The sequence below is a fragment of the Eptatretus burgeri genome, chromosome 2 (assembly GCF_056783735.1).
Source record: "Eptatretus burgeri isolate ZD-2024b chromosome 2, Ebu_testis_v1, whole genome shotgun sequence".
Taxonomy (NCBI): Eukaryota; Metazoa; Chordata; class Myxini; order Myxiniformes; family Myxinidae; genus Eptatretus; species Eptatretus burgeri.
The window spans coordinates 122,332,508-122,360,115 of record NC_140962.1 but is presented as its reverse complement, the minus strand read 5'-3'; the positions used below and the strand labels follow the sequence as shown (position 1 = coordinate 122,360,115).

Genomic DNA, 27,608 nt, shown 5'->3' with positions numbered 1-27,608 from the left:
GCGGGACCCAAGCAGGCCAGCTATCCTCTTTCCCCAGAGCATCAACAATTCCCCCCTTTTTCCCCCCTGCGCTGAGAGTGCGAAAAGGGGGGCCACGTTCCCACCCCACTCCAAGCAGTGCCAACGAAACCCGTGGAGGAGCGCGGAGTCGGGGCACCGCCGCGCCGCCACATTTGCAGCTCATCACAAGACACGGGTAGGATCCACCCGGTCTCGCGGCCCACAGGCCCCGTCTGTCCCCTTGTCTTTCAGGGTGGCCCTTTTCTTTTACTTTTGAGTAAATGTGTTGTCGGCGCCGTCTGTAAAGTAAAACTGTGTAAGTGTTGCCGTGTGCACGCGTAGTCGGTAGTAGATCTGCATTGTTGTTTCTTTTGTTACATCTGCTTTTGGTGCATAATTGTTGTAATTGTATATGTGTGCCGCGGAATAAATGTGCATAATGTTGAACTGTTTTTCCCGTTTCGCTTCGTCTTTTCTTTAATTGAATCTCCATCTTGCTTCACGTAAAGGGTTAGTAGTGGGCTTAATACGCCCGATAATTAATCGGAACCGTCGAGGCCGACGATAACACCGCTCGGTTATCCCGCGAGTACAGAACGGGTCGCTTAAGTGGCCCGTGTCCGGAGTCGACCTGCGGCGAGGTGCGATCGCCCGGTCTACCCTCCGCGTGGGCACTGAGGTTGGTCGAGTTTGGCGAACAACCCTATCCCACGCGGGGGGGCCGATTGGCACGATCGTGGTGAGGCCGAAAGGCCCACCCGTGACTAGCTCCCGGCGTTGGTCCGAGAGGGTCACGACAGAATTGTCCGTCCGGTGGGCGACGTGCCGCGATTCGAGTAACGTGGCCGCTCGCACGCCGGCGGGCGCAAATTCGCAGCAATATTAATTGGACAAGTGGTTCCCAAGTTATGGCCATTTATTTACCAAACCAATGACAGGACATGTTGCTGCGTAGGCGTGGTCAATGGGGAAAGGGTGCCTTAGTTACCAATGACAGGACACGTTGCTTGGCGTTTTGCACCCACAGTATCTATCTTCTATAATTCCAGCAATCTCTGTTTGCCTTATTTCTTATGCGCATTTATCGATAAATGCAATGCTCCAATCCAGTCGTCGTTTACCAGAGCGAAGGGATGGCCTGTGTGGCTGTTTGAAAGTTTTTTTTTTTTTTTTTTTTTTTTTTTTTTTTTTTTTTGTACGTATGGCCACGTGAGAGCGAAGTAACGGCTTGTGTGGTTGTTGTTTCTGCCACGCGATTTGAAAGTGTTTTTAAACATTTAAAAAAAAAAAAATTTGCACGTACGGGCACGTGAGAGCGAAGGAACGGCCTGTGGTTTTCTGGCACATGGTTTGAAAGGTTTTTTGCACGTACGGGCACACACTCGTGTCTGCAAAAACATTAAAACTTATGACGTCAAAAGTCACATGGTTTGGTGGCCATCTTTGATAGAAAAACGCACCTTATCTGATTAGCACGAAACTTCACACACTTATTCCACTACAGGAATGGAGGCAGAATGTAAATTTGTCAAAGGTCACATGGTTCGTCGGCCATATTGGATTTAAAATTAATACATTTTAAAAATCTTCTCCAGAATGGCTGGACAGATTGAGGCAAAATTTCACACACTTTCCCCAAGACATCCTTTCACAAGTTTGTTAATTTCTAATTGATAGGTCACATGGTTTGGTGGCCATATTGAATTTACCCTCAAACGACTTCTCCAGAATGGCTGGTCAGATCAATACAAGGGGAAACTGCACACGAGTCGTGAATATAATTTTAATTTCTTATTGATAGGTCACATGGTTTGGCAGCCATGTTGGATTCAAGAATTGTATTAAATAATGTTTTTTCTCTGGAACCACATAACCTATCGAAGCGAAACTTGGTAACTGTCATCTACCCCCATGCCTGCATATACAGTAAAAATTATGACGTCACATGGTTTGGCGGCTATCTTGGATAGAAAAACACACCTTATCCTATTAACACGAAACTTCACACTTGTTCCACGATTGGAAGCAGAATATAAATTTGTCGTAGGTCACATGGTTCGTCAGCCATCTTGGATTGAAAATCAATAAATTTAAAAAAATCTTCTCCAGAATGGCTGGACAGATTGAGGCAACACTCCACACGTTTGACCGCCTTTCCATTACGAACAAAAAGTTATCTCTTTTTTCCCCCCCCCCCCCCTTTGATATATGACATTGTTTAGCAGCCATATTAAATTGAAGGGAAAATATTAATTAATGTTTACTCTGGAACTACTGCATCAATAAATGTGAAACTTCAGTTATGATGGAACAGTCATGTGGAAGGAAGGGTTGAAATTTCAACTCTATTGGGCCCACGGTTTGGCACTCATGTTGGATTGAAGAGGAAATATTAAGTAATATTTACTCTGGAACTGCTGTCAATATGTGAAACTTAAAAATTATCTTGGCGACATTTGAAACAGTTTTAAAATTTCAACCCTATCGGCCATGCGGTTTGGCAGCCATAATTATTTAATTATTTGAATTTGAGAATTTTTATATTTTCTTTTTCCAGAAGGCTCATTTTGCTGCACCTGCATGCGTTTGGTACAGGAATAGCAATTCAATTTATACCGACAATGTCCCCAGGAAAAAGGGCTGACTGCATATGTAATAAATAGTTGAACACTTTGTGCAACCCGGTTCGTAATTCGTCAGTCCCGCGTTGTATCGAAGCAAGGCTGCATTTGTATCACTATTAAATCATGTTTTCTCTGGAACCACTTATCCTTAGAAAGTCTCATGTTGTATCAAAGGCGGACTTCAGGGTACCCGGTCATCACTGCCAGCAGTTATAAACTGGCAGTTCCAGTTATTATTATTCTCAGGCCCAGCTTTCACCACACACATGGGACATGAGGGTTTAGGGACAGAGGTGGTGATAAATATATATTTTGTGTTGCAGGTTGTGACCAGTGTGGTCATTCTTGATAAACAAAGTTGCATTTGATGTCAGTTTCTTTAAGTTCTCATTAAACTTTACAATAGATACACGTGTGGTTTGCTTGGTGGTGGTTTCCATTAAACTATAGTCTGGTCAAGTTATTGAGGACAGTTTGAGGCCCAGCAATAATTTGTGGTCAGGTTTTTATGAAAGCAATTAATTTTTTTCCCCCTCCATTTGTTGTTGAAAGCGTTTTGTGTTTTGTTTGATAGTTTATTTTTATTTTTTGTTTTTAGAACGCTTGTCATTTTAACAATGCATCGACTCTTCACCATGGCATGGTAATGGAGGAAAGTTTGATGGAAATTTGTGGATTTATTAGGTTGCATTGGTTGAGTTGATTCTGAAAAAATTATGAATGCATTCGAAGTAGCAGGAATAATCTCGGCATTGTCCATTTCATGCAAGTTTATCTGCTGCAGGTCAAATTTGCCACTTATGAGAAGAAGGCTTTGACTGGAGAGCATCTGGATTCGGGTCAGCTCGTGAGTTGGATTTCAAGATGTTTTTTTTTTTCGTTAATATTGGTCGGTTTCCATTGCTCGTGTCATTTGAGTGTCTTGTTTTGGCAGAGCTGTTTAAACAATGCTCAGGAAATGCACAACAACCTGGCATTTGCTCAAGATTTGCAGAAGTCATTCATTTTGATGAACACCGAAGTGAGTGAATTTCCTGTTTCCTAATTTTCCTTGTGGGACCGAAATGAATTGAACAATTGTGTTTAGTTTCTCATCCAAGGTATGTTCCACAGTTCCAAAAGGCCCAGCGCAAAGTTTTACAGCATGATGCGATTCAGCGTAAAGAGTGTGACCATAAGCGTTTGAAACGTGTGATTGAGCTACAATACGTTTTGGAGCACTTGGGCCATAAGTACATCCGACAAGATTTTATGACTGGACGCAATGGAGCCGTTTTGCTTTCTGCTGAAGAGTTTACCTATATGGATGAGCTTTACCAGCTGGTGCACCCCTTCCGTGATTGGGGCATGAGGCAAGTGTCTTGTACTCCCGCTGTGCTGTTTCGATTGAGCTGTTTGTTCTGTCTGCTCCATGCCGAGCGAAGGTGTTTGTTGTTTTTCCTTCATGGGCTCCTTGTGCTTTATCCCATGTCTGCAGATTTGATGAACAAATTGAACGAGCTTCTTGTTTCCTTTATGAGTACTTGAGTAGATCTGAGAAGGCTGTTGCAGGAACCACATGTGAGTTTGATTGATATATTTTTTTTCATTCATTTAATTGATCAAATTGGAAGTCATTTGTGTTTACTGGAAAAACTTCTTTACTGTGTGTGTCTGTCTGTGCAAATACAATTGAACCTCCTCTATTCATCTACCAAATATTAGATGCTGGATTCAGACCAGTGTCCTGATCCCAATCCTGACAAACCAATGTTGCGGTTGACTGGGGGTGGATTCAAGGTCAAATCCTCCACCCGCGTGATCAATTTAGCAACAGATTGTTGAGAGACCGTCCGCCGGGAAAGCCGAATTGGTCTTGACTTTGGTTTTTGGTGTACAGATAACTCGAACAAGAATCTGTCCGGCTTGTCCCGTCGAAACAGGATGGAAGCCTGATCGGTGGCTTTGATCCAGCAGTCGTTTTCGATAATGTCAAAACCTATGCGGTCGTGCTCTTTAACTATGGTGAGATTAATAACCAAATGATGAACCACAAACTAACCAACACAAGTTAATTGGAAGAATCTGATTTAACAAGTGAAAAAAAGACACAATGTCAGAGCCCCGTTGTTTTGGTAATTTTGCTGGATGGAGTTGAAGGGCGAGCCATATTTATATACAACTAAAATGGCCGCCAGTCGGCCATCTTTGATCAGATCGCAAAATAAGGCGAGGGTCACGTGTCTGCCATCGTTTATTGTGCTTGTGCCACGTTTGAACAAAATCGGACCATGCATGTCTGACAAAGTTGGGGACACATTTAAGTAACAAAATGGCTGCCAGTCGGCCATCTTTGTTCTGATCTCAAACATATGACGTTCATATGTCGGCCAACATTTGTTATCTGTGTGCCAAGTTTAAACAACATCAGTAAATGGTTGGACGTGTTCCACACCGGTTTTTATTTTATTTTATTTTTTAACGATAATGGTCGCTAGTTGGCCATCTTGGATCTGATGTCAAAAAAAGATGTGCATATGTATGACATGTGTTGTCTTTCTGCAAAATATGAATAAAATCGATCCATACATGTCCGAAATATGGTTGGCGCATGCACGGACATGAAAATAGAGACCAAGTCCAGAAGCTCCCGTTTGGAACAAGTCCAATGGGGGCTAATGGAGGAGGGGAGCTTTGAGTAGAGAAAAACAAGTATCAACAATTAGAAAATTGATGTACAGTACTATATGATAACTATCAAATGCAGATAGTTGTGATTCCCCACACCCATGATAATCCGTTTGGCTTAACCATGTACCCCATCATCCATCCACTCGACAAACATCATGGCACACAGGGAAGTTGACAAATGGATGATAGGCAAACCCAAAGGTGGAACCTGCCATTGTGTCTGGAGGCAGTTTGGTTCCTGTCCTGGCAGGAGGTACTGCTCATTCTTCATGTCGATCAGGAAGGAACCAGGAACGCAGATTGTTTGGCGAGGTATGTCTTGGTGGCCTTCTCCACAAACTTAGTGCATCCGAAAGCACCGAGCTGCACAGAGAACTCCTCCCTTAAGACTCCAGGGAGTAATTTGATCTGTCTCCATGGCATTCTCCAGCTGCTTGCTTTCTGCCGATCCCGATAGCGCTTTTATCTGTCCACAATAAGTGCTTTTTCTCAGTCTCCGATCTCTTAAGTACTCAATAACTGCTCCAGTGCATGCTGAACAATCAACAGTCTTTGCACTTGCCTCAACGGCTTTTTCCACCGAATGCGCAGATGCTACTTGTAAAGTATAGCAGCCTCGAGACAATGTACAACTTTGAAGGAACATTTAACGGAGGATTGAAGGGTCCCACCAACACCTTCCCTCAGCATGGAGCAGATGAACACAAACTTCTCAATTGAAACAGCACAGTGGGGATACAAGACACTTTCCTCATGTCTCAGTAATGGGGTGGGATTGACACACACACTGAAAATGAAGGAGGTTGTTTTCACCCCTCTGTCTTTGTGCAGGATATCTAAAAATGTTGTCGACAGATTCGGTTGAAACTTTGTGGACACGTTGGGTGTGTGACTAGGAACAATTGATTCAGTGTTGATGAAGATCTGGATCCGAGAATTTGTGTGATTCTTCACCATTGAGAGACGAGACTAAACGAATGTATTGCACCATCCATCCATTGGGACCATACTTTGTGCAGTGTTGGTGCTGCCGAAGCAGTCTCTGGCTATTGGACACAATCCTGGACAGGTCTCCACTCCGACACAGTATACCAGCAAGCTGGCACTCATTTTGCTGACCTTGGAAGGATGACAGGCAGAGTCAACCCCACCTGGTATTAATTCAACAGCCAAGGGGAATTTGAACCTAAGATCCAAAGCCCACCCACCCTAACCATTAAACCAACATCAGGCATATATAGCACAATATCTCAAAGTTGTGGACGGATTTGGATGAAGCTTGGTGGATAACGGGTGTGTGACTAGGACCAATTGGTTTGATTTTGGTAAAGATCTGGATCTGCATATGACAATTATTTAATATTAATATTTTTAAAGTGATTCTTCACAATTGAGAGAAGGAGATTGGGACCATACTCTGTGCATCGCGTTGGTGCTGCGTTAGCAGTCTTCTTGGCTATTGGGCACAGTCCTGGACGGGTCGCCACTCTGACACAGTATACTAGCATGCTGGCACTCATTTTGCCGACCTCGGAAGGATGACAGGCCGACAATTGAGAGATTTGGCCCAAAACGATATATTGCGAATCTGGAAACCATGAGCACACAACATTCAGGTCCTACAGATTAGTTACATCGGTAAGTATGTGTTTTATAGATCGCTTCCCTTCCCTTGTCTAATGGGTAAATAAATGTAAATGCGCTGTGAGTTACTTTGATAGGGTTTTTATTTTATTTATACACCTTCCCCTCGCTCTGACCGGCGCCATTGTCCTTCTTGCGTTCAACCACGAACGTGGGCGGGAATTCGCTCGAGACTCCGCCCAGAATGCGAGGGGTGGGCCTCCTTGGTTAATCAGGGACTTCACCACCTCAGATAGGGACTCTGCCCAGAATGCGAGGGGTGCGCCTCCTTGGCCAATCAGGGACTTCACCACTTCAGATCGGGACTCCGCCCAGAATGAGAGGGGTTTGCTGCTCGGCCAATCAGGGACCCCACGACCTGAGAACAGGGAGGGTGGAGACGTTCCCCCCCCCACCCGAAACAGGGTGAATAAGTACACGGGCACTCATCTTGATGAGGTACATCACATCTCGTCTTGAAGGGGGGACTTCTTGTGGTGGTCGTCTTGCTGGGCTCGTCGTCTTGGTCTTCTCTCGCCTTGGTCCTCGTCCTCCTCCTCCTCCGCGGATCGAGCCGCTTGAAGACCGCACGAGGCGGACAGGTCCAAGATAGACCCTGGTCTTCAGCTCAACTGTCCTCCGAGCTGAAGGCATAAATAAAGGCTTTAGCCACCACTTCTTTGGGTGTGTGTGTGTCCATGGGCCTGTCCGTTAAGTAGTAAACTGTTTCAGTGTTTTAGCTTGTATATATGTGCATTATTAGTATTCGGTTTAGTTCTGCCTCTTGCGTGCTCCCTTTCATTTCCCCGTTGTAATAAACACCATTTGTTCATTGTATCTGCTCGTTCATGTCCATTCCTTCATTGGCTGAGCATGCTGCGTGTTGGGAATTAGCTGGCCATTGCCGTTGTAACGGCACAATCGGACCGACGGTTCTTGGCGACTAAACCGCTTGGAATCACACATGGAACGAGTGTGCTGAGCGACTCGTTTCATACGAGTTCCGTCGAGGGTGAAATTCCCCACGTGGATACTTGGGTATATAGAAATTTGGCTATTCACCCTATTCCACGCGGGTGACCTGTTGGCGATCTTCAGTCCAGTCAGGACCCGTCGGCTCCAGACTTCTCCGGAGTGACGACCTAAATTCCGGGTGATCGGTCGAGCGATGCTGCAGCTCCATCTCGCGGTCGTGCTCGCGGCTGATGTCCGGCCCTGCAACAATATAGCATATGTCAAAAATGTATTGGGTTCAATATGTTCTCGTGGATCAGGCATTACATGGTGGAGGTATGCACTCTACCGAGTGCCTTCTAGTTTCTATCTGATGCATTTGCTCCTCCTTCTCTTGGTTCTGCCAAGACGGTGTCATTCAATACCGTTTTGTCATCATTCTTTGATTTGTCGTCTTTGTTAAAAGCCATGCTTCACTTGTCGGTGTTGGAAGAGAACACTGATTGTAAAGCCGACTTTTCACACGAGGGAATTTTGTGGGTCATCCATGCCGACCAGTGATTCCCTGGTTATCTTGTCCAGCTGCTTCCAGGTGAGCACCAAGGGGTATTGCCCCTTTGTTTATCTAATTGTTTGACATTCCAAACTGTTCTTACTCGTATTCTTCGAGCTTCATTGCATCAAAAGGATTGTTTCCACCAATCGTGTGTGTGTGTGTGTGTGTGTGTGTGTGTGTGTGTGTGTGTGTGTGTGTGTGTGTGTGTGTGTGTGTGTGTGTGTGTGTGTGTGTGTGTGTGTGTGTGTGTGTGTGTGTGTGTGTGTGTGTGTGTGTGTGTGTGTGTGTGTGTGTGTGTGTGTGTGCGCGTGTGCGCGTGTGCGCGTGTGTGCGTGTGTGCGTGTGTGCGTGTGCGCGTGTGCGCGTGTGCGCGTGTGCGTGTGTGCGTGTGTGCGTGTGTGCGTGTGTGCGTGTGTGCGTGTGTGCGTGTGTGCGTGTGTGCGTGTGCGTACATTGTGAGCCAACTCTGTTTATGAATTTTGAGGTTTCTTAAACTTGATTGGCTGTTTTTGGTTGTAGCTTCAGGAAGAGTTTGCCTGACTTTGTTTATTATCTTACCAAAACGAAGTTTTTGCAAGATATGTTAGTCAGCTTGTATGTTTTTTTTTGTTTTTTTTTGTTTGTTTGTTTGTCTGTAATCACGTATAAATCACTCTGCAGAGCACAGTTATCATTGGAAATTTTTGTAACTTCACATATCAGAGGCCTATAGAGGTCCCTTTCAGTGCATAAAATTTTGAAGGTCAACGTCACTTTGTCGCAAATCAGGGGAGTCGACGAAACCCTTATTTTTTGAGTAATTTTGATCGGATCGTCTTCAAACTTTATGGTAATATAGTTCATGGTCTGGCGCTCAGCTGATTAATTTTTGGTGGCGATTGCCCTTGACCTTCATGGTTAGCGCCTAAGGTCAAACATATTTGACCCCAAGGTCAAATTTTGAAATCTTGGATACCATATCGAGTAATACCTCAGATGAAAGCGCTTGATAAGTGCTTTCCAGATCTGTTAAGCTTGAGACATTATGACATCATTTGGTGACGTTATGAGGCAAAAGCATATTTTTCATGGTTACTCTGTAGAACGATTCTCATCGGAATCTCTCGTAGGCAGATATTCATCACGGAGTAGCGCCTGGTGGATAGCAGCTCTGTTCACCTCAGTGTGACCTTAAAGAAGTCACACGTGGTCACCTTTTGGCAAGATACGGGTCACCCTGCGGGTGACATTGGTTTATTTATTTATTTTTAATGAATTTAATATTTATTCTGCAACTCGCAAATACCACTCATCGCTTTGCTAATGGGGAAACTAGGAGGGAGGGGGAGGGAGAAAGAGGGGTGGGGTAAGGAAAGACCGTGAGAGGTAAGATGAAGGGGGGAAATGTGTGGTCGAGCGTTAATTACGTTTGATAGTTTCATCAAAATGATTGTTTCGAATAGCAGTGAAGATTGAAACAAAATGTCTGAAATCTATTTTCGACCGGTCAAACCATAAATACCACTCAAATGTGTTGAGAGAGAGAGAGGTGTATTATGATGGGGGTGGGGGAGGTGAGAGAGGGAGAGCTGGGGGTAGGGGTGGGGGTGTTGGCAGAGAAGATGTTATGCTTGTGCACACACACCACACCTTGGCCGATATCAGCAGGTTGGAGTCGGTGTGATCACCGACTACAGTATGTACTGTATACAACCCAGAAACCTTGAGTAGGTTTCACCCTTATTTTGGGAGAATTTCAACAAATTGTAAAAACATTGCATTATAGATGTTTCAGGGAGATGTGCATAAACATTAATTTTTATATCCAGTTGCAAATTGTCATGTGATGAGTGGGGAAAAAATAATAATAATAAAAAAATATTGGCTTTCATTTAGAAATCACATTGATACAGCAAACTGCTTGGAAATTGGGTGTTGTGTTATTTTTTTATTATTATTATTATTAATTATTTTTATGTCAAACTTAAAAGGTTTTGAATTTTTTTTCTCTCTCTCTCTGTGGCTCTGGCATTCTAATATTTTGCAGATAAGAAATTGCATCAGGTAGTTCAAAAAGTGATTGACAGTGGGTACTTTGAGACCTTGCCATACTACAGCAGCTCTGATGATGAAGATGAAGTACAAAACTGCAAAATGGTGCAGCTGGGAAAACCTCTGCAGAACCATTCCCATACTTCACTCGACATTCCAACATCAAAGTCTGCAGGTTGGTTACTCGAGATGTATTTCTCTATTTTTAACTGCTTTTGGTACAAACAAGGCATGCTGACCATGTTTCATTAAGACAGCATGTAGTATGTCATAGATGTATCTTGTGTCTGAATCGATGGAGATGTAAAATGAAAGGGAAAAATAATAATAATAACAATAAAATGGACCTTTTATAACACTACGGAAGCTGTTGCTGTCATGGTGACTGTGATTGCTTTGTGTTCTTCAGTGTGTGTATATGTGTATGTATACATATATACAACACATCTACATATTGTGCTTCCCAAGTTCCTAAAGGGTTCTTATCATAGAAAAAAAAAAATATTTATGTTGAAGGCTGCAGGCACGGACTAAATAGTCCTCATCCAGGCCAAGCCTTAAATAAAAACTGCATAGAGAAGCAAGAAAAGAGAATAAAGTGAGGAGGGAAAATGATTGAGTAAGAAAAATGTATGATGAAAGGTATATGATGTTTGTTTGCAGGAAAGACAGATTAAAGCTAGCCTGGTAGCTTTCGTTTGAGACTAAGTAAGACCAGCAATCCTGACACAGAGTGCAAGATGGTTCCGGGCACCACTTTATCGCTCCTAAGTCAGAACGGTTGTACCACCCTAGGCGGTTGCTGTCTCCAATCTACTACTTACAATTACCGTTGGAACTGCTGCATGAAGCTTCCATTCTCTTCCTCAATTGTGGAAACAGCGGCTTTTAAAATGGGCATCCTTGTGACTGCAGGGATGAAATTTTGTTCAAGTAAATCCATTGTTTGCTTTCTCACCGAGTAAATCTATTTGTGGTCCAACGGTACCAGTTATAATTATCAACCAAAAAAATTAATCTGAGATCACCTTTGTTTTCCCAGATTAATAGCGTATCGTTATTTCATTATTTTGGCATGGAAATAGAAAAATAATCCCTATGTGTAATTATTTCCTGCCATGGTTTCCAGTCAACTTGAATTAATGGGGACAAAGTACAAACGAAGCATGAAATTTTGCATCTTCCCAATCAAGATGACAAAGGACTAAAAAGCTATGGTAGCAAAACGGCTGTACCCATGTGTGCAATGAAGGTCCAAGAGAACATCTCCTGCAGCATTGTTTACATTTTTACATGTTGTTTAACAGCTTTTGCCTCTGTCTCAGTTCTTCAACCTTTTATGTGTAAAAATGAAAATTTGTCTTCAGTATGGCCAATTCCTATGTTGTGAAGCCACTTTATTGTCAGCTTTCTTCTCTGGATATTTATCTGGCTAAAGCTTTTACTCCATTTTCCTTGCCTATTGAATTGAGACTGACGTGTATTCTGTTGGTACTGTGACTTCATGATGACAATCTCATCCCTTCATTACCCAATGGTGGAAACTGTGTATATGGATTCGTGATCTTAATTGTTCAATATTCCTTAAAGTACAACATTGAAAGTGAAATTTCTGGGAAAATGAGGTTGTTGTTTTTTTTCTGCTCATAGACTTCAAAGATCTGGGTTAAATTTTGTTTTGAAACTCAGTCCTGCTTCTTCAGTCCCAGAAAGAGTAGCTTTTGAAACGGATGTCTCTGATATTAAACAGACCAAAAAAATTGGTTGAAAGTAAATGTATCAGCTTTCCAACCAAGGAAATCGATTATTAGCTTTCTCACGGTACCATGTTTTAACCTACAATATAATAGTTCGGTGGCTTAGCAAAATGAAGGGGGCACTGGATAAAAGCACCAAATTTTGTGGGGCACTTCCCAAGCTCGTACTAATTAACTTTTTGCTCGGAGCCATCGAATTTGAGCTCTTGGAGGCCATCAGGTGACTTTTAAATTTTTAGATTATTATGCATGAAGGCAGAAATGCAATAATTCTTAAATTTTTGTCGTTTTTTTTTTTTTTTTTTTTTTTTGTGATGTGAAAGTTGATCTGATAAAAAAATCATGTGCAACTTACAAAAGTGTATATTTTACATACTTCTACAGCTTTACTGGTTGCCAAGGTGTGTTTGTTTGATGCTACTGCTAAGTCTTGTATGCAACATGCCAGCATAAAAATACAAAACGATACTTAATATTTCACACAATGTCAACATTCATCCATTTTTTTTTTTCTTTCACAATTGCAACTGCACAGCTCAGAACATCTCCAGTGAGCCTTCTTGCATGCACATATTCCACCGCAGTCACTTGTGCTCTTGCCAGCCACACACACTCCTTACAAGCTTTGGAGGCCATTGGTATCGTCATCTGTGTGCAGTAGGAAGCAAAGACCCCATGTCCTTGTCCAGTGTCCAGCTCCATCCCTCAAGACGGTGCGTTGGCCCACTTCACAGGTGATCCAGATTGCTGCCTGATCGGCAGCATGCTTTGTGTTCCAACAGAGCATCGTGAGATGGAGGAATGTTTTCCATAGTTTTTTTTTTTTTTTGGCAGAACATCTTCGTTCCTCACGGTATTCAGGTGGCCTGTTTTGTTGCACAGGACGGCTACATATTGTTCCAATACCTGAAAGTGTTTTTCATCAACATCCATTTGAGTGTATGGATTCTTTCATTGAGGTAAATGCCTCCACAGCTTCAGGATATTACTTCAAAGCCTCCCATGCTGACTTTTTGCCATTTCTGTAAAAAGCTGACTATCACAGCCTGCGAAACTGGAGAATGTATAAAGCCATGGATTTGTCTTCTCCCAGAGCCTGAGATGAAATTGATGTGAAGTTCCTCCTTGTGCCAAAAGCCATCCATCCATCCATCTGTCTGCTGCTGGCATATGGTATGCAGGTGATGGAACTTCCCAATCAAGATAAGTGCATCAGTTAGCCGATCCACTGCGAACCAAACATGTGGCAGAACCATTCTTTGAGGCATCCTGAAAATGGAGGATCATTCTCGTGTCTGCTTCTTCATGATCACTGGAGGCCATTAATTTTTTGGACATGATGACATACTTTGCCTCCCCACGTATACGAGGGCAGCTTCATTGAATGTACTTCACTGGGGAACAGAGCGGAACATCCATGGACATTACTGGAATTTGGCCAGGGTTGAGGAATTCTGTGGCTTGCTGCTGCACATCCATACCATTTCCAGAGTCTGAGAGATCACTGATGAAAACCAGAGAAACAGGGCAGCTGTTGCCTTCTCATAAAAGTGGCATGAGTTGTGGGTCATCCAAGAGGGTCATCTTGCAGGGATGCATGGTTGGCTGACCATGTGATGTTCCCTCTTTTTTTTTTTTTTTTTTTTTTTTTTTTTTTTTTTCTTCCTCCAAGTTCAAACATTCTTGATAAGTTCAAGTGCCTCCTGCAACCAATGCTTTTCCTCCATTGTCATCACATTGCCAGGCTTTGGCCCAGCTACTGTGGCTTGCTTTTGGGCAACAACTGTACCTGTGATAAAGCTGTCGGGCAACGAATTACTTTCTGCTGCGTTTTCAGAAGGCAGTGTTGCATCCTGGCAGCACCCCATGTTTGTTTTGGTGGTTGACTGAAACAAGCTAATGCCTGCAGCATGGAAGGAACCTTTGACTGTCATGCTTGAAACATTATGGTCCAGGTTGTCCTCTGCACCCATGTAAAGAGACTAATTTAGCTGAGAATGGCTCGCACCACCTTCTTTCTTCGTATGCTGATGGCAGTCGCTAACTGATTCTCAAGCTGCAAGATTCAATCACAGCTGACACTGAGACCCAAGTCAGCGTTTTGTGATCAGTTTCTTTGACCTTATCTGTGCATGAACATTTAGTTCAATATACAGAGGTAGTGGTGGTTCATGGTCCAAAGTGTTGAGATTTGGCAGGAGTGGGTGCTTTCTTTTTTATTTTTTTATTTTTTATTTTTTTTCTTGAAGTTGAGTATGGCTTTGGAAATGGTAAGGTATTTTTGGGAGTCTGTTGAATCTTGGTGCTTTGGATCTCCATTCAGCAGCATAGACACGAGCATCTTCAGGGGAGCAGGCATGCAATTGTTGACATTCAGAAGGAAACTAAGCCTCAAAGTGGAACCAATCTGAAGTATATTTTCATGAACCATTTTGACAGCCTTTGCAAGAACCACAGCATCTCCCTTGGTCACATTTCAAGGCTTGCTTTCATTTTCAAGGCTGAACATTTGCAGAATTTTTTTCTTCCTTTCTTTCTTGAATACAATGTCGAGGCTCATGAGAGCTAATGTACAACAAGGGGAGCAGGAGATAAGAGGGATAGGAGAGGGAAGGACAAAACAGTGGGGAACAGAGAAATTAGTTCTGTGGAAGGGATGGGATGGGGTACACAGGTTAAACGAGATGAACACGACAGGGACTTTCAGGTCCTTGCAAGATGGGGACTTTCAGGAAGGAGAGCAGGGAATTTGAAGGAGGTGGGTTTGGGGTGGATTAACAGGGGTAGAAAAGGTTGTGGTTTTGAATGGGGGAAAATAAGAGATGGTGGTGAACAGCTGTTTTTGAATGCCTTGAGGGAAGAGTGGGATTGAAGAGAGTGTGGGAGTTTGTTCCAGAGGTGGGGGGAAAAGAGGAATGAAAGGGTGAAGGTAAGTCGTGATTCTTGATTTTGGTACTTTCACCAAAATGGGGTTTCTGGCAGAATGGACACCCTGCGGAAATATCGGTGGGGGGAGGGGGGGTACATATAGCAAACAGTGCAGGGGTGTCCAGACCGGAGAGGACACTAGAAGACAAAGACCACCAACCTGCCTGCAGTGAGACCCAAAGACTCTGCTTCATTGCGGAAGATACCATTGATCCTAAATGCCTTTGTTTTCACAGCATGAAACCGAGAAAGGTGAGAGCAGTACTCCATCAGGCTGCGGATGAAAGCTGTTTGTGGTCAGGAGCTCAGGTGGGCCGAGGAAGGACTTTGCATGATGGAGGATTCCAGTCGGCAACTGGCTTTGGAGGCCAGCTTGGAAATGTGGCTTTCCCAGGAAATATGGCATATAGTGAGGCTCAGAAGCTTGAATGAAAGGACTTCTTCAAGAGGATTGTTTAGAAAGTAGATGGGGGTTTTCCAGCTGATGGTCTGTTTGGAGAGACAGTGAGTGACATTTGTCAGGATTGAAAGACATGTTCCATGTGTTGGACCAGCTTGTGTTTTTTTTTTTTATCCAGATCTGCAGAGTGAAGAGGCTGCTGCTTGCTGATCTGAGGGATGATGGATGGTACGGCAGAGGGTGCGGTCATCAGCAAAGATGGGGGATTTTCCAGAGTCGGAGAGATCATTGATGAAAACCAGAGAAAGAACAGGGCTCGAACACTGCCTTGTGGAACTCCAGCCTGGACAGGAAGAGGGGATGAGCACTTCACGATTGGAGAAGGCTGATTGGTCTGTAGCCACACGTTGGCTGTGACAGGAGAGGAAGTCTGCAAGCCATGAGTGGGGATTGTCTCTGATACCATAGGAAGAGTTTGGTGAGCAGGGCAGGGTGCCAGACCATATCAAAAGCACTCTATGTCTAGGGATTGGGGCTGATTTCATGTCTGGCATTGAGGATCTCCATCCATTGTTGGGAAAGCAGAAGCAGCATATCCAGGATCGTGATCTGGTCTGAAACCAAATTGATGATCGGAAATCAAGCCATTGGAGGAGAGGAAGGATTTAATGTCTGAAACGATGATGGATTTCATAACCTTGCTGATTATTGGGGGAAGGCTGATTGGTCTAGTTGCAGGGATCTTGTTGCACCTTTTTCATGCAGAGCAGTAATGTTTGCCGATGGCAGATGACCATGAGCAAGTGAGGGTGAATAGAACAGAGAGAGGGTGAGGAAGAGCACCAGAGCAGGTTGGTAGGACATATGGGTGATGCCGTCTGGTTTGGTTGCAGAAATAGTCGAGGTTTGACAGCAAGCTCTTCCCCTTGTCAGCAGCAAAGGACATAGTTGAGATACGGCTGGGTATGACTGGGTAAGGTAGGTACAGAAAGCGATGGGTTTGGGACACAAGACACGAACCACATTCTTTCCATAACATTGCTCTTGGGCTTGAAGGAAGTATTCAAGGACCTCTTCCTTGAAGTGCTCCTTTTAATTTCCTTCCTTGTACCAAGGTGCTAGTTGGGGGTTTTTTTTGTTTGTTTGTTTGTTTGTTTGTTTGTTTGTTTTCCCTGTTGGTTGTGGACAACTGCTCAGGGTTCGTACTGCAGTTTTGATTTGGCAGTGTTAAAGTGGTTCCTGGCATCATCTTGCACTCTCCGTGTCAGGAGTGCTTGTCTTACTGTCTCATGCAAGCTTCAGCTACCGGGCTATCTTTATTCTTTCTCGCAAACATTCATCTTGCGCGCGCCCCCCTTCCTCACATTTCCTCAAAATCTGATCAAGTCGAAAACGTTAATGGCCTCTAGTTCCTGGCATTATGGGGTGTGAAGAATCTTCAGTGACCTGCCTGTCTCTGCTGCCAATGAGGGGTGGGGGTGACCCAGGCAGAAGTAGTATCGGTCCCTCCCAAGACCCTTGACTTTTTGAATCGATGTGACTTTCAAGTCATTTCACCAACATTTGTGGTCTTTCTTCAAATCTTTCCTCTGTTGAACATCTAGCAAGTACCTCTCTTAATATCTTGCTTCTTTCAGACGCAATTGTCACATGATGTTCTTGTTGATTCCTATAACATTTTGAACTATAACCTTCACTCTTCATTCAGCTTCAAAGGAGGATTCTTTGTCTATTCCAACATCAACATGCCTGTTGGATGCCTTGTAAACCTTGAATCTCCAAACTGATATCATTTGGCTTGAGATTTGTCTCGTGACCCTCACGATTTACTCTGCCCATTGAGGGTGGACGCAGGTTGTTTACACATTTTTGTGAAGAAAATGTTTCAAAAAGTTGTGGGCAGGTTGGCTCTAATGAGGAAGAATAGGTTTGATTTTGTTGAATATCCGAATCTGGATCTGAATATTTTTTTATGTTGATTCTTCACAATTGAGTTGTTGGGCTAAAACGCTATGTAGAGCACGATATCTCCAAAAAGATATGTTCGGGTTCAGGTGACAATAACAGGCCAATTTAAATTTTAATTCAGGTCCCACTCCAGATCTGACCTCTCAGTGGATACAAAGCAAACTAATCAGCTTGGTGGAGGTATGTGCTCTCCTGAGTGTCCTTCTCGTTTTCTTTCACTTACTGCTCTCCTAACTCCACAAACTTTATGACTTTCTGTAACTCGCTTCATTCCTACCATGAGGCCATGACATCCTCACACCCTCAAGCAGAATTTCTCTATCTCGGAGACTTCAATGTACACCACTGAGTGGTTGAAATCTTCCCAAACAGATTTTGGAGATGAAGCTCTTCCATTTTCCATTCTCAATGATTTGGAACAAATTATCCATCACATCCCATATTCCAGATCATCATGATCAGTCCTCCAATACTTTGGATTTGTTCTTCACCTCCAATCCATTGTTTTTGCAGCTACAAAATTTCACCTCCAATTGGTCCTTCTGACCATAATCTTGAAAACATCACTTTACTTGTGATGACTGCTTTTTCTCCAACTGTTCTGACTAAATGCCAGTACTTGATTGATGTTTCAATAGTGCTGACTGGACTGGTTTACAAAACTTTTTTTTTTCTGACTTTCCCTGGGTAGACTACTGCCTCTCAGGTGATTCCTTTTTCTGCTGAATGGAGAGCTGATGTTATTGTTTCAGGAATGGAGGCTTGTATTACCTTCTTTCAGGTCCATCTCTCCTACAAATTCTCGGTTCAATAATTCCTGCTCTGCAGCCATTTGTGCAAGGGATGTGGCATATTGAACATGGAAAAAAAAATCCTCTTTCTTCCTCCAACTCTCATTCAGCTTTGCCATCTGCCAGACATCACTGCAAACATGTTCGTGAGATGAAGTATTCGTTTATCCAAAAGAAATTACAACCTCATCTTCTTGCACTAATCAATCTTTCTGGTCCTGAGCTAAAAGTGTCTCCAACAACTTCTGCCGCTCTACTTTTTCTCCGCTTTTTTTTTATTCTGATACCATCGCTGTCTCTCCGACTGATAAAGCAACTTTTTGATTTCTTTTCTCCTCCATTTCCACATTGGATGACGCCAACATTTCCACTCCCCCTGATCCCATACCAATCCCATCCCTCTCCCTGCAATCTCTTTTCATGCAGCCAAAAACTACCCCTCTTCCGCTGGACACAAGCAAGGCGTACGGACAAGATGGCATTCCTCCCCGTGTCTTGAAGGAGTGTGCTTCAGAACTTGCACCGGTGCTTGTTCGTCTGTTTGAATTTTGTTTAAAACCCAAACTTTTCCTCTTTCCTGGAAACGTCTTGGGTATGGCCGATTTCAAAGAAGGGTGACCTTTCAAACTTTCAACTACTGTCCAATTGCTCTGACTTCCACTATTTCCAAAGTCTGTCTTCTCAATTCCAATTTCCTCAAGCATCTTCAATCTGTCTTCTATCTGACAATCGATATGGCTTTCGCAAGGCAAGACCTTCCGGTGATGTCCTTTCTTCTATCATTAATGCCTGGGATTCTTCTCTGAGAGACTTTGGGGAATATTTTGTTGTAGGCCTTGATATCTCAAAATCCTTTGACAGTGTCAGGTCAGGTTCGATCTGTGACCTGCTCCAGGTACCATGTAAACCTGTACTAACCTGTTCCATGGTCGGGTTGTCGGCGACGAAACCGTCTCCCCCACCAGGTTTTCTGGTGAGGAGGGTGTTTGGATATGGACACCCAGCAGGATTAAAAACAAAACCTGTCAAAGGGCGGAGGAGCTCCTTGTGAGCCAACGGCCATCCATATCTAGTGCCCAACTGTGTCTGCGGACGTCCTCCTGCAGTTGGGTCACTTCTTATTAGGAGGTTGGTGGCAGGATTTGCACTCCGGCCACTGTAAAACCCTTCATTCCGCAAAACGCAAAAAAAAAAATCTGAAAACCCACTCCGTGGGAGTACCTCCTGTGCAGCTTCCCTTCGCAGGGCAGCTCACCGGATGACGGGATTGGGGCAAAGCCTTCGGGACCCCCAATCTTTGATAGGAGGGAACCACGGGGTAACATCCCTGGGTCAGATTGCGGGAGTGTCGGAGTGTTGCTGAGGTGTCGTCCACCAGACGGCGGTCTCCTTGGGTTAACCTGAGGCGGTCCCTTCGGGTGGGTGCCTGGAATGTCCTATCCCTAAGAGAGGATGATCACCTGTCTCTTATCATCTGAGCTCAAGCGTTTGGACATCGGGATTGCAGCTCTCTCTGAGGTTCGGAGACCGGATTGCGGCGAGATAATGGTGGGTGGTTACACCTACTATTGGTCTGGTCGCTCTGATGGTTACCATAACCAAGGAGTTGCTGTAGCTGTGTCCAATAAGCTGACCCCAATGATAATAGAGGTAACACCGGTCAATGAGCGTATTATGAGATTAAGGATTCGCCACTCCTTCGGTGTCATTTCCCTGGTCTCTGTTTATGCTCCGACTGAGGCGAGTGATCTCACCGTGAAGGATGCATTCTACGCCACACTCGAGTCTGTGGTTGATCAGTGCCCCAGACGAGATACACTTCTAGTCTTGGGGGATTTCAATGCATCGACTGGAACTGATAGGGACGGTTATGAGGTGTGTGTTGGTCCCCATGGGTCAGGAACTATGAACCAGAACAGCACTAAGTTCCTTGACTTTGCAAGAAGTCATGGACTTAGGGTGGCTGGTTCATGGTTTCAGCGCCCACAAGCTCATCGCTGCACTTGGTATTCCAACGCTGGCGGTGTGGCAAAGGAGATTGACCATGTCCTCATTGACGGTTGTTGGAGGATTATCCAGAACTGCAGGGTCTACCGGAGTGCTCAGTTCCTCAATACTGACCACAGGCTTGTTGTAGCAACTCTAAAGCTGCACCTTAAATCCTGGAGAATGGTACCATCCCAGCCTAGGCTGGATGTTGCCAAGCTCAGGGATGAGAGAGTAGCTGAGGAGTTTGCGAACAGGCTGAGTGGACACTTGGGGGGTCTGGGTGCTTTGGGGGGTCCTGAAGAGTTGTGGAGCGCCTTCAAGACCACTGTCCTTGATGTTGCCGGTGGATGCCTTGGAGCTCACCGCAGGGCAAAGAAGAATTTTGTCTCGAGGGACACTGGATACCATTGACCAGTCGCAGGGCCAGGCTGAATGGCAGAGCTGAGCTGTTCAGGGAGCTGAGGCGTAAAACTGTACGTGGACAAGGAGTCCTGTGTGCGAGGAATCTGTGAGGGGGGTAGAGCATCACCTGTGGACAGGTGATTTTCGTCCCGCTTACAGGGGAATTCGCGCATTACGTTCATCCAAGCCCATCCTTCGGAGCACTGCAGTTCGAGCAGAGGGTGGTAGGCTCTTGACAGAGGAGTCTGAAGTGAAGGCCCGCTGGGCCGGTTACTTTGAGCAGTTGTACCAGGCTGATCCCCCAGCTGTCGAGTTGGACGTCAAGGGTGTTACAATCCCTGTTGCTGACCCTCGAATCAACTGTGGTCCACCTTCACTTGTGGAAACAGAGGCTGCGGTGAACCAGTTGAAACGGGGCAAAGCTCCAGGGATCTGTGGCATCCATGCCGAACTTCTCAAGGCTGGTGGAAATGCTGCACTCGTGTCGTTGCATGCAGTTTTGTGCTCTGCCTGGAACACAGGCATCATCCCAACTGACTGGGAGAGAGACCTTGTTCTCCCTCTCTGGAAAGGGAAGGGTGATCGCCAAGACTGCAACAACTACCGAGGGGTGACGCTGCTCTCAGTGCCGGGCAAGGTCTTTGCTCGGATAATTATTGATAGGGTTTGCCACCATCTGCTTGAGCACCAGCGTCCAGAGCAGTCAGGCTTTACACCAAATAGGTCAATGATTGACCGTATCCTTGCTCTTCGTGTCCTCACCGAACGCAGACGAGAGTTTCGGCAGGGGCTGCTTGCAGCTTATGTTGATCTCTGTAAAGCGTTCGATTCAGTGAATCGGGATGTCCTCTGGAGGATTCTTGGTCTTCGTGGGGTGCCACCAAAACTGATCGATCTGATGTCTGAACTCTACTCTGGTACTGAGAGTGCTGTGAAGTGTGGTGGTACCATCTCTGACTTATTTCCAGTTGTTACTGGAGTTTGTCAGGGATGTGTACTTGCCCCCACACTTTCCAGCACTTGTATGGACTGGATTCTAGGGAGGATGTCGGAGAGATCAAGTTGCGGTGCATCGTTTGGGAATGTCAAGATCTCGGACCTTGATTTTGCAGATGATGCAGTCATCTTTGCGGAGACTTTAGACATCCTCTTGGGGGCCCTCGAGGTGCTGAATGAGGAGTCGGAGCCGTTGGGATTACGGGTGTCTTGGGTCAAAACTAAGATCCAGGCTTTCGGTGACATCTTGGATGCTGCTGTCCTGTCTGTGTCTGTTTGTGGTGAGGATGTTGAGGTCGTGGAGAGATTCACTTACCTTGGCAGTGATATTCATGTCTCTGATGGCTGCGAGTCAGAGGTCAATAGACGTCTGGGTCGGGCCTGGGGAATCATGGATTCACTGGATCATGGGGTGTGGCGCTGCCGGTACCTGTGCGGGAGGGCGAAAGTCCGAGTCTTCAGGTCCTTGGTACTTCCAGTCTTGCTCTATGGGTGCGAGACTTCGACTTTGACCAAGGATCTGAGACGGAGACTTAATTCCTTTGGTACCAGGTCTCTTCGGAGAATCCTTGGCTATCGCTGATCGGATTTTGTGTCCAACGAGTGGTTGCTGAGAGAGACTCGGATGAGATTTGTTACCTGCATAGTCCGTGAGCGTCAATTGCGGCTGTATGGACATGTGGCTCGTTTTCCTGACGCTGATCCTGCTCACCAGATTCTCTCAGCGTGGGAGTCTCATGAGTGGAGGAGGCCAGTGGGCCGACCACGTGCCTCATGGTTGCAACAGGTTGACCATCTCAAGGAGATGGGGATGGGCCTGGCATCTGCCTCGGGGATGGCCAGACGGAGGCCCCTGGAGTACCGGCGGAAAGTGGACGCAGCGACGCGCTGTTCTGGCACATGCTCCCATACCTGACCTGACCTTTGACAGTGTTTGGCATCGGGGTTTGATATCCAAGATTCTCTTTCGGCTTTCCTCCTTCACTCTGCTCTCTCATATCAAGCTTTCTCTGACTATTCTGCCTCTGTAATTGTTGATGGTTCATCTCCCTTCTTCTTTAGCAATGGTAGTGTTCCTCAGGGTTGTCCTGTCTCCAACACTTCTTTTTCACAATGACACTTCTACAAATTAAATGCACTTGTATGCTGATGACTCAACATTACATTCCTCCATGTTTTTCACATCTGCTCCATATTCCCTCACCCTGTCTACGTCTCGTTTCATCACGGCCACCTCGTTAAATTCGGATTTGGACAAGATCTCCCAGTGTGGCAAATATAATCAAGTTAAGTTTAATGCTTCAAAAACTCAATGTCTTCCCATCTCACACTCACTCACTCACTCACTCACTCACTCACTCACTCACTCACTCACTCACTCACTCACTCACTCACTCACTCACTCACTCACTCACTCACTCACTCACTCACTCACTCACTCACTCACTCACTCACTCACTCACTCACTCACTCACTCACTCACTCACTCACTCACCTCTCCAATCTCATCTGAAAGCTCTACAATGACACCATGTGGTATGATAAACTGACGAGGTGTTACCCTAACATCAAATTTATACTGGAATCCACACATTACTCAAATAGCTAAATCTGCCTCAAAGAAACTAGTTTTGTTCAGATGTCGAAGATTCTCCTCTTCTGAATAGTTGATTCAACGATAAAAATGATTGATTCGTCCTTGTATCGAGTACTACTCTCACATCTGGGGAGGGCCCAGCTCCACATACTTACTGGAGGGAATTGAATCCCAAGTCATCTGACAAATCAACTTTTCTAATCCTACCTCAAAATTCTACCCACTTGAATTCTGCTGCAAAGTTGGCTCTTTCTCTCCTATAGATTTCTTCAGTTTCTGCTCCCGCGAACTTGCTGCTCGTGTACCTCTGCCATTAGTGACGCCGCAAAATATTCGACAAGCTACTCCATTGCATGATTATCATGTGGCCATTGGCAACTTGAGGGTGGGTCGTTATGTTTTTATTTTTTTTTTATTTTTTTTTTATTTTTTTTGTTTTGTTTTTAAATCTGGCCTCGATGAGGACTCGTAGTCCATAACTCTAACTTTCAACATAAAAAGGGGCGGGGGGTTGGACTTCAGATGTCATAAAGCTGATGCAGCTCAGGTTCAGGTTTGTCTCCAAATCCTGGTGCATATAAGGGTCACCTCAGTAGTCCTGTGGTGGCCTGCTGCCCATATCACATGCTGGGCATTTTGTCATCAGTCAAAACCTTAAACATACCAAAATACATTTTCTTCATAGACTTTATTCCAGTCATTTCTGAAGGAAAATGTGACTTAAGGGAAAGAATAAGATGCTAAAAATACTAATTTTAGTTCCTTGGAAAAAAAAAAAAGTGAACAAATTCTTATGTTTTATATATATATTTTTTCAATTGAAACATTGCTCACAACGTTGTAACTACATGCACAAATTTATTGGGTTCTGAATCAAAATGTAGCATTTTTGAAGGGCAGTAACTCATGAGAACTCCAAATTGGATGTTGTCCATGTGAGTCATTGGCCTTGGTTGTTGCAATTTTATTTTGCAACTCCATGCCATATCTGGGTGTGCTCTGGCTTTCAAAAGGAATTGGCCACTGTGGCTAATCCAGGTTTAGAATGATTAGCCACAGTAGAAAGGAAATAGCCACATTTTATTCAAAAGTTTATTTTTTTTTTTTTTTTTTTTTTTTTTTTTTTTAGCAACATGAAATAAGTTAATTTTAAGGCAGATGTGTGAGTTGGATTGTTCAGATTGGTTTGACGTGTGATTGGTTGAATGAACAACGGTCAGGGGAGGTGGTTTTTGTGTGTGTGTGTGTGTGTGTGTGTGTGTGTGTGTGTGTGTGTGTGTGTGTGTGTGTGTGTGTGTGTGTGTGTGTGTGTGTGTGTGTGTGTGTGTGTGTGTGTGTGTGTGTGTGTGTGTGTGTGTGTGTGTGTGTGTATGTGTGTGTGTGTGTGTGTGTGTGTGTGTGTGTGTGTGTGTGTGTGTGTTATGGTTGTTGTGCCTTTAGTAGGTGGTAATGGGGGTGGTTGTGGACCAGGATTGGACCAACCTCATGCCAGTCAAACTCACTCATCCAACCAATCTCACCCAACAACTTCACTCATCCAACCAATCTCGCACATCAAACTCACTCGTACAACCAATCTCACCCAACAACTTCACTCATCCAACCAATCTCGCACATCAAACTCACTCGTACAACCAATCTCATCCAACCAACCAAAGTCACCCATCAAACTCTCTCATCCAAACAAACTCGTACTACTACTGATTGTGTCAACTCACCTGGCAACCACTGACCCAACGAAGCATGTAGCGCCGAATCATTCCGGGGGGGGGGGGGGGATTTTTCAAAAAAATAAAAATTTGAGACGAGAGTCATGGGAATCATGCATAATTTCGGTCTTTTTTTTTTTTAACTCGAAACTAGTTTAAAACTACTAAAGTTAGTATATATAAGCTTGTACGAAATCACTCGTGATTCCCGTAATCAAAACATACAAAATGGTGGCCGTCTCGACGAAGGTTGAATTCTGTGCTAAAATCGCCCAAAATTCGTCAAACTGGTAAATAAAAAAAAACCCACTAAAACATGGATTGGCCACAGTGGCTAATGGGTGGTTTAAAATATTAGCCACAGGTAAGGGGGATTTGCCCTGTGGCGAGCGGCAGCACACACCCAACATATAAACATCTAGGTCTGGGCCCAGTGGGCCAACATGTAACAATGTGATGTCGCTTTTTTTTTTTTCTCCCCCCCTCCCCCTCGTAGGCCTCGCGTTCCTATTGTTGACCAAAACACCATTTTCAGAATTAATGGAGCATGCATTGAACAAAAATCGCATTTTGGCCTGTAAAAACCATGCATTGTTTTCATGGATCTTTGGAAAAATTATGAGCATTTCACATAAATGTCACTGGGGGAGATGATTTTATCCGCTGTGTTGTCATTTTGTTAAAATCAGGCCTAAGGCCACCTGAATTGAAGGATCCCTTCAGAATGAAGCACAACCCATGCACGTATGTTGATTGTTTTTTTTTGTTTGTGTTTTCAGAATCGTTGGTTATGTTGAATTCTCATTCAAGCATTGTACTTGCAAAAGAGGTATGCCTTTATTGTATTGATTGCATATTGCTTTGACAATTTGGTAAGATTTGTTTTTTGCTCCAACTGCAGCAATTGTTGAATTCTCCTTTGTGTCGTATGAATGGATTCTTCACTGCACTTGTAATGGATTAAAATGGTTTGTTTTGGTTGCACAAGCTTGTAAGAAGCCATTTGTACTTGATGCAAGGAGTTTGAGAGCAGCGGTTAGAAAGGGTAGGTCAGGTATGGGAGCATGCACCGGAGCAGTGTCACCCCAAATGCTTGGGGAACATTGTGTGAAGTTTCCCCTCTGTCCAGTCATTCTGGAGAATTTTATTTTATAGGTTTTTAGGGTAAATCTAATGGCTGCCAAACCATGTGTGAACATTTTGTTCCTCATGGATAGGCAGTCATACATGTAAAGTTTTGCTTTGATTTGCTCAGCCACTTCAGAGATGATTTTTGAAGGTTTTTTGTTTTGTTTTTTTTCAAAAAAAAAACTTTTAGAGCTGCTGAATCACATGACCAGTGTCATCAAATTTCTTTTTTTTTCTGTGGACCATTTTATCCCAAGACCGTCAAACATTTTCGTACTGATCAAGTGCAGCGTTCTACATATGCAATTGTCATAACGAAGGCACCTTTGACTTCATAAAAAATCTCATTCCCCATGTGGAGTACTTGCTGTGTGCCAAGTTTTAACTTTTTTCTTTGCTGTGCTTTCAGAGATTGAGGTCCAAAGTAATTTATTTATTTATTTATTTATTTTCTCCATTTTTCCAGCATGGCTGCAACACTGACCAGTGGTGTCATAATTATCATTAAAACCTTCTACATGAGTAGTCACACCTATGGTGAAAATTTCATTTCAATCAGAGAAAAACACGAATTCTGTGCAGATACAGACAGACAGACCAAATGCAATAGGCTAGGGTAACAGACCCTCTCCTTCGCTCAGGGTAAATATAACTTGTCTTGTTTTTACTGATCTCAAAACTTAACCCCTTCCCCCCCTACCCCACACCCCCAGTTTGTCAATCGGAATTATGTGACTGCAGTTGAATCTCAGAAGCCAAATGAGGAGCAGAAATTGCAAGTGACACCTTTTGAGGTGTGTTTGTCTCTGTTCGAGCTGAAGTCGTATTCCGGGAGAAACGTCAAAAATACGATTTGCAGTTGGTGTGGATTTCGAAAATAGTTTTAGAAACATTCGTTTTATTTGAAAATAGAAACCTTGTCTTCGGGCTAAATGAGCTAGGCAAATGCACTGCTCGTATCAATTGGTGGGACAAATTTTGCAGATTGAATATGGCAAATGGTTGATTTCTCTATTGGTTGTACCAATCGGTCATTTTGGATGAAAATTGATTCGACATTCAATTCTGATAAGTCTTTGGGGGTCTTTGGGTATATTGGGTTTGAATGTAATTGATACACCTACTTGCGTTCTCGACGGATAAGTAGACAAATGCAATCCCCTCTCTGGCAAGGGTAATAATCTGCGTTCTTGCACACCTTGAGAGAGGTGACCATGGGAAAAGTGAAATTACTTTGTTTTTGTGAGTGCATTGTGAAATTGCATAAATTCCATTAATACCACAATGTCATGCACTAGTGTTCAAAAGGTACAATTTTGTCATAAACATGCACCATTTGCTTTGTTTTGGCTTGATGCTGTTTGTTCTCCTTTGGTGATCCTCATGTTCCATTGATTCAGTTGCAAATTCCACGATTTGTCCTTGTAGTGCATGTTGAGGTATTTTGATGTCTGCTATTGTCCTTGCCATGCATGTGTTACATGT

The 27,608-nt window shown here is 44.0% G+C and overlaps 1 protein-coding gene across 6 annotated transcripts in view; it reads left to right on the top strand.

Annotated features, from left to right (window-relative positions):
- Positions 1–27,608, top strand: part of CAPRIN2 (caprin family member 2) — a 108,502-nt gene that overhangs the window by 38,857 nt on the left and 42,037 nt on the right. For 3 of the 6 annotated variants that reach the window (XM_085871042.1, XM_085871045.1, XM_085871041.1), the window contains exons 2-8: positions 3,409–3,471; positions 3,559–3,645; positions 3,738–3,976; positions 4,102–4,184; positions 10,454–10,633; positions 25,775–25,824; positions 26,837–26,917. In XM_085871042.1, the coding sequence (XP_085727168.1) occupies positions 3,409–3,471; positions 3,559–3,645; positions 3,738–3,976; positions 4,102–4,184; positions 10,454–10,633; positions 25,775–25,824; positions 26,837–26,917 (783 nt within the window). Of the gene's footprint in view, positions 1–3,408; positions 3,472–3,558; positions 3,646–3,724; positions 3,977–4,101; positions 4,185–10,453; positions 10,634–25,774; positions 25,825–26,836; positions 26,918–27,608 lie in introns of all 6 variants that reach the window. The other 3 variants (XM_085871046.1, XM_085871043.1, XM_085871047.1) reach the window with 2 other exon arrangements.